Raw genomic sequence first — 7,847 nt, 5'->3', positions numbered from 1 at the left:
GGATATAGTCGCTCTGGTTGGCTGGTGGGCGTGTCTTGGGGGCCTAGAGAGGGTATGGTCAATTGGCATCTTTGTCTTTTATTAGTGTAGATTGTCTCTGGGGGTGTTAGAAATCACCCCCTGCACCCCCATATAACCATATAGACTAGAGGAAAAAATCATCATTTAACTGGTTGTATATACAGTCCCTGTTACCATTTTTGTTTTTTCCTGGCTGGATTTTCCTACATGTGTTTTTTCATGCGCAATCATAGCGCTTTTGTTAAGTTTTGCCTTCTGCTTTTGTCACTTGATATTCATCTGCATATTTTCATATTGTCAGATAAATATTGTCTGTATAATATTCCATGGCTGTACCACACCATTTCCTGATGTGGGGTATTTTAAATGTTTAAATGTTTTAAATGTGTTTTCAGTGTAGAGATTGTGGAACTGTCTCCTAGACAATGGCTGCAGCATCGGGAACAAGCTGGACTTGTTTTGGGAGTGAAACCGTCCCACAGGGGTGCTGTCAGATTGGATTGGTGTGCTTTTCTAAAAAAATGGAAGGTTTCCCAAGTACTATTAACACCTCAACAATGTGTATAAATCCATTGAAATTGGGTTATTCTGTAGAACAAGGTAAAAAGTTTGAACGTGTCCTGGGGGGAGTCAATAAGGAATCACTTACAAGTGCACTTAAGATTGCCACATGTTGATAAGTACTCTGAGAGCATTAATTTATAGGGCTTTCCCCAGTAGTGCTCTGGAGACTGGACATAGCACTGGCTAAAGCAGATGCGATGGCTTCAGTAGGGTTGGGGAAAACCAGATTTGAAGACTCAGAGTGGTGGCAGTGGATGAGACTGCTGAGGGAGAAGAGACAGGATGAGATAACATCATGGGATGGCTGAGGGCAGAACATTTTTATAGACAGCGTGAGCAAAAATAGGTTTACATCTGTTTGTATGGGAAATAATACAATGACTAATAAATAATAATACAAGAATAAATTGTGTTTCACATACTGACATCTGTAAACCTACTTTTGCCTCACTCTGTATAGTAGGAGACCCCCTTGTCTTGCTGCCGTAAGCTTCTGGTAGTTACTTGGTTAATCAAGGAAGTTATTTAAAATGGGGAGTCACAAAAAATGATTTATAAATGTATGTGGCATTTTATTTTAACGTAAAAGATATAAACTTAATAAACAACATTTTGAATGAAGTTGCAATATATATATATTGGTTGCAATATATATATATATATATATATATATATATATATATATATTGGTTTGAGAGAGATGGGAAGAGAGAGAGAGAGAGAGAGAGAGAGAGAGAGAGAGAGAGAGATGGAAACATCCCTGCACACCCCCAGCAGGGATCGAACCTGCGACCTCCTGGTTTCCTGGTTGATGCTCAACCACCGAACCACACCATTGGCAACATTTTTTTTGAGAATAGTTGAAATTTCCCCTTTCTTGAATAAACCCCATTCATAATACATTAATTATAAATTCCAGTTTTAATCTTTTAAGAAAGGAACTGATAGACTTGTGGATGGAGAAGTCTAGATTGTTATCTTGTCTTTACCTAATGCAACAGCGATTTTTAAAAAGCACCTTGCTCTTTTAAAAAGTCTTTTCAATTTCGTTTTCATAGATACAATTTATTTTCACTTTTATGAAATGTTATAGCTGGCATCTAATGGGTAGATGTTGCTGAACACCCTCCAGTGCACAGGAGAGTCCCCTACAACAAAGAATAATCTAACCCAAAATGTCGGTCATGCCCAGGTTGAGAAGCCCTGACTTCTGCGGTAACAGCTTGCATAGTTTAATCACTTTTGGCTCTCTGTGTTAGTTAACTCATAAGATCCTCAGAACTGCACTCTGTTTAATGGCAGGGTGGTAGAAAAGTCAGAAATATTATTCTAGGGGGCCAATGGGTCCCATTTTGAACTGCAGCCTGAATCCAGTTAGTGCTGCCAAAAGTTCGGGATTTTGACACCTCCGGTTCATAGGTAAGAGGGTTCCTCCCCTAGTGTGTATTGTATCCCAGCTTTGAAATGTTAATGAAAACTGAGACAAATCTTACATGTAGAGAGTTGTGTGATGGGCAGATTTGCAACCAAAGCAAAATATTTCTGTTTAGAGCCACTCTTCTGAGTGCTTCTTTGTGTAAAATGTTTCTATGTGGAGAGCTGAGCTTTGAGGGCTTCAGTAATGGTTCATCTATTTTGCTGAATTTCCATCTTGGGCTCAGGAAGGCAGGTGTGTAATCATCATCACCACTGACAGGTGTAGAGTCCCCTCTTGATGGCTGGTACTGTACAGAATACTTGAAATAACAGTCAGAAGGTGATCCCAAAATAGAATTCCTCCTGTTCTGAGTTTGAGCTAAGGCTGTGATTCTCGTATTTGTGAGGATTCAGAGCACCAGGAAGTCATGATGGTCTTGATAAATCAATTTTATTACATGACATAGCATCAACTTAAGACTTTTGCACAGAAGTTATCTTAATTAAATTTATATGCAAACATTCTATCAGGATTGTGTTTAATTACACATGCCAATAACCTGTGGCTTGAATAAGGGCTTTATTTATGTGTGTGTTTATTTCTTACTAGAGGCCCAGTGCACGAAATTTGTGCACTCAGGGAGGGGGGTCCCTCAACCTGGCCTGTGCCCTCTCACAGTCCAGGAGCTCCCCCATGGGGAGCGGGCCTAAGCAGGCAGTCGGACATCCTTAGCGTTGCCATGGAGGTGGGAGACGCTCCCGCCACTGCCTCTGTGCTCACCAGCCATGAGCCCGGCTTGTGACAGAGCAGCACTCCCCCTGTGGGAGCACACTGACCACCAGGAGCCAGCTCCTGAGTTTAGCATCTGCCCCCTGGTGGTCAGTGCGTGTCATAGTGACCAGTCGTTCCGTGTTCAGTCGACTTGCATATTAGCCTTTTATTACATAGGACTAGTAGCCCTGCGCACAAATCTGTGCGCCAGTAGCTCGCTGCCGCCCTCCAGTAGCTCTCCGCCCACTTCCCCGCCCTCCTGTAGCTCCCTCTGCTCCCCCTCCCCCCTGCCCCCTTTCCCCCTACCCCCCCCCCCCCATAGCTTGCTGCTCTGCCCCCTCCTGTACCTCTCCGCCACCCGCTTGTAGCTCGCTGCCCCACCTTCCTGCAGATCCGTGATCTGGTCGTTACACAGTTGGTCTTTATGCTTCACAGTGTAACGACCATTTGCATATTACATCTTTATTATATAGGATAACAGTAAGTCTGGAGGGATGAAATCAGGCTGGTTGTGGTGATTCCCTAATTCTCTTTCTGCGTTCTTGCTCCTGTCTTTCCAGTCTGTCTATAGCTTGTAGCTTTCATCTGCTTGCATGTAAGATAGCTGCCATAACCTTGGGCACAGGTTTGCTCTCCAGGCAGGAAGAGGAATGGAAGAATGAGGGAGGAAGGAGCAATGCTTACTGATGAACTATGGCATGGGGTGAGGGAATTTGGGAAATACAGATTATTTCACTGAGTACCTTTTTTTCCGGGACAAAATCGAGGTTCCCTTATTAAGAAGGGGAGAATAGATTCAAAGTAGGCAATTAGCAGTGACTGCCACAATAACAAAACAATTTAAAAGGTACATTCATGACCTTGTGACATTCAGGATGATGTGTTCTCATAAAACACGGCTGGAACTTTCTACTAATATTCTTTACTTGTCGAACCTTAGTTTTGTTCGACAAGTATTGACAATTTAGAAATATAAGCGAAGAAAACTCTAAAATGAGAAAATTCTTTCCATTGAGGAAATGAAATTCTTACTTTTTTAAAAGATGAAGGTACACTCTAGATGACACTAGTTTTCCTAGACTATTAGTTTTCCTATTATCAGTAGTTTGGGAACCACTGATATTAATATTTGTGTGTACTATTAAATGATGTATGTCTCTTTCACTAAGTTTGTTTTCCTAGATAAGAACATGCTTTTCTCTCTTTTGATATGACTCATATATTGAGGGCAATTCAAACATTCTTTATTTTTAAACATCTTTTCTAAATTCTGTATAATGATCCTATATTAATTTAAAATATATAATTATTGATTTCAGAGAAGAAGGGAAAGGGTGAGAGAGATAGAAACATCATTGAAGAGAGAGAATTAATTGATCGGCCATCTCCTGCACGCCCCACACTGGGGATCCAGCCCGCAACCCGGGCATGTGTCCTGACCTGGAATTGAACCGTGATCTGGTTCATAGGTCAATGCTCAACCACTGAGCCATGCTGGCTTGGCCTATATTAGTTTTATAATCAGAACAAAGGTCTTACTAAGTTTTCAAAACCAATGCAAGTCTTACCATCTCTGACATTGTACCCTGTGCTTCAAATCTATTTTTTAAAATTTCCTACTTCTTGAAATTTCAAGAGCTGTCATAGTCTGTATTACACAGCTCTCCTGTTAATTATAGGCTACATTGAATTCATCACTAATTGCTCCATATGTTAGCAAGGTCATAAGCTCCCTCTTACGTATTTTTCTGAATCCCAAATTCTTAGCATAGGATTAGTTACATAGTAGATAATTAATTGCTTCTGATCAAATAAATAATCACATTTAATACATTAGCACAGGAAAAGAACATGGATTTGTTAGCAGGCTAGGCATAAAGTAAAACGACTAATAATCAGGTAATCAGAATTTCATTGCTTTTACCTTTTCCTATTAAGGTAGGACTTCTAGCTCCTCTAGGGATGAGGGATCGCTGGAGAATTGCTCCCGGAGATCTGCTTGCCAAGACCTCACCTTGATCTAGAGCTGCAGGAGACCCCGTGCTCGTCCCAGAGTTTTAGCTGAGTGTCAGTCAGAAGCTAACTTAGGCCTCTGCTCCCACTGCACTGGGATGTGCTTTTAAACAATCATTTGTTTATTGTTTGCATAAAAGCGTGTGTTGTAGCTCTCATTCCCCACATGCAAAATGTGAAAACTGCTTTGTAGTGGTTTTTACCCCATTCCGCATGATTGGCAGCTTTACATAGCACTACCTTGAAGCAATTTATTAGGTTTCCTAGAAACCTTAATTTGATGCTTTTAGAGCAAGACTGACAGTCTTGGAGTAGGAGCAAAATGACCACAGAATGCTAGTATTGGCTGTGTTTCCTGTAGTAGAAAAAAATTAAACCAGTGATTAAAAATTTTTAAGTCTGATAGATTTTGAATCTCTTTAATTTTGTGCACATAAATGCTCCATATATATCTATTGTATGAAATTCAAGTTCACTTTATGATTCATTTGTAATTAAAATGGTTTGTCTAGATGAGTAAATAATGATCACCCTAAATTTATTCTAGGTACCACAATAATTATTATTCTTTTTAGTTAGTTTTATTCCTTTTTCTCTTTTATCTTTTTATGGCTTTTTAAATGATGATTGCAAATGCTTAAAGTCTTGTCGTGTAATAAGACAAGACTTATTTTTATCATCTAATAAAAGAATACCCCTAAACTAAACAATGTTTTATTTTTCATGGTTTAGAGCTTTGTATAAATGGTGTTATTCTGGATGTGACTTGCCTTTTTTTTTTCTTTTTATTTTTTTTATTGAGGCTTAATTGATATATTAGTTTCAGGTTACAACATAATGAATCCATATTTGTATACATTGTGTAGTTATTTGTTATCCTTAAAAGTAGAAATCATTAGAAAAATAATTTAAAATATTAAAACAGTATTAAGAAGATTACCCTAAGGTCTTGGGAGTCCAAAATAGAAAAATTGTTGATTTACCTTTGGAATTATGTGAAATCCGGAAATTTAAATCTTGAGTTTTATTTTGGTTTGGATTACTTGCATTTCATTATGCAAGAGTCTCATTGGGGAATCCTGAACATTTTGTGTGCTATAGAACTTGCTTTTTGTATATTATATATATGTCTTATTATTATTATTCTTGTGAATGAAATGCTCTGCAAATGTTAAGGATTTTTTTTCCATTTACTTATATATATATATTTTGATACAAAAAGACAAACACTTATATATGAAACAATTTTTCCTCTTTTACAGAATTAAATGTGAGGGAGTCTGATGTAAGAGTTTGTGATGAATCATCATGTAAATATGGAGGCGTCTGTACAGAAGATGGAGATGGCTTGAAATGTGCATGTCAGTTTCAGGTGAGAAAACCCAACCCTATTTTGAAATCTTTTTACATTTCTCATGTTTTATAATTCTTCATTCTTCAAATTACAAAGCTTAAAACACCTTGGACCCCACAAGGAAGTTGGGCTCATGGCCCACTAATTCTTTCTTATCAGATGAAGTGCTATTACCTCCTATGCTTCTTTCCTTGAACTACTAGTAAATGGAGAGACTGACAATAGCAGGTGTGAAGATGCTTTGAAAAAATATTAAAGTTCTATTCAAATGTATAATTGTCACCGACAGGAAACAAAGTACAGGTTGTAGTTGAGTCTCTTATTTAAAATGTGGACATTTCCCCCCCTTTCCTTCTCTTTCTAGTCCATTTCTTTCCCTCCTTATTTGCTGCGTTCTCATCTTTTTAGGCCAAAGAACATCACTGACTTGATGCCTGAGGGTAGGTCACGGTTAGAGATGGACTCGAATGGGTAACCTCAGACTAAGATCTTTGCTTTTCAGGTGCTGTTTTAGTTGTAATTCTGTTGTTTAAAAAGAAGTAAAAAGAAAGGAAGCAAGTCCGGCCAGATTTGCTCAGTGTTTGCGCATCAATCTATGAACCAGAAGGTCACAGTTCGATTCTCAGTCAGGACACATGCCTGGGTTGCTGGCTCGAACTTGGTGTGGGGTGTGCAGAAGGCAGCTGATCAAGGATTCACTCTCATCATTGATGCCTCTCTCTCTCTCTCTCTCTTTTTCTCTCTTCCTCTCTTCCTCTCTAAAATCAATAAAAATATATTTTTAAAAAAGAAAGGAAGCAAAATGTGTTCCACTCAGTTGTTTCTTTTTGTTCATTTGATATGATTGAATTATAATCTGTTTTTAGTATGTTGCTCACAAGATGGTCTCTGATTCAGGACTTCAAATGAGACAAAGAAGGAGCTAGAATTTTTCCCCCCAATCATAATCTTGTTCTAATCATACCCACTGTTTCATTGATGAAACAGTTGAATTGCTGAACTCAAATGGCAAAATCTTGTTTTCCCTATTGTGGCAGCACACAAAATCAGTTCATTTTTTTTAGCCTTAGCTTGGCGGCTTGGAATATGCCCCATGAGTGGTTCGAAGTCAGCCAGAGATTTGGTCTGAGTTTGTATACAGAAGCTGGACTCCCCTCTGGTTCTCCTTTCAGGTATTTTCTCTCTCACTTTTCAGTTGCCCTGAACTCTGACCTCTGGTTCTGCAACCCAGAAAGATTGTAGTTTTTTAAAAATTTTTTTAATTAGTGTTCTAGCTACCCTGTATCAAGAAGACTGGGACTATTTCCCTCTTTCAATTGTCTTATAATTTCCTTAGGTAAATTCCTTGATGTGGAATTGTTGGGTGAATGGGATGCTTATGTGCAGATTAACATTTTCACCAATAGCAATATATTAGACCGCTTATTTCTCCTGGGCTTGTGAGTAGTAGATTTTGAAGTCCTTTTACATTTTATAAATCTGAAAGGCAAAAAAAATTTTATTTTTATTTGATAACCAGAGCTATTAAAAATGATTAATATTTGCTGGCTACTTTTTTATGAATTAATATTTCATATTCTTTGCCTATTTTGGGAAGTATTTTCTTTTTCCCTTATAATGGCTTGTAGAGATATATTTATATATATATGTGTATATATGTGTTATATACAACTGTTTCATACATATATATGTATATGTATGTGTGTA

The 7,847-nt window shown here is 38.2% G+C and overlaps 1 protein-coding gene across 1 annotated transcript in view; it reads left to right on the top strand.

Annotated features, from left to right (window-relative positions):
* The window catches only part of TMEFF1 (transmembrane protein with EGF like and two follistatin like domains 1), a 73,820-nt gene that overhangs the window by 14,947 nt on the left and 51,026 nt on the right, over nucleotides 1-7,847 (top strand). Inside the window, exon 2 of the mRNA XM_006096506.1 lies at nucleotides 6,049-6,158. Within this exon, the coding sequence (XP_006096568.1) occupies nucleotides 6,049-6,158 (110 nt within the window). The remainder of the gene's footprint in view (nucleotides 1-6,048; nucleotides 6,159-7,847) is intronic.

Source organism: Myotis lucifugus, unplaced genomic scaffold (genome assembly GCF_000147115.1).
Source record: "Myotis lucifugus unplaced genomic scaffold, Myoluc2.0 scaffold_180, whole genome shotgun sequence".
NCBI lineage: Eukaryota > Metazoa > Chordata > Mammalia > Chiroptera > Vespertilionidae > Myotis > Myotis lucifugus.
The sequence above is the reverse complement of the archived record's forward strand: the minus strand, read 5'-3'. Positions and strand labels throughout refer to the sequence as shown.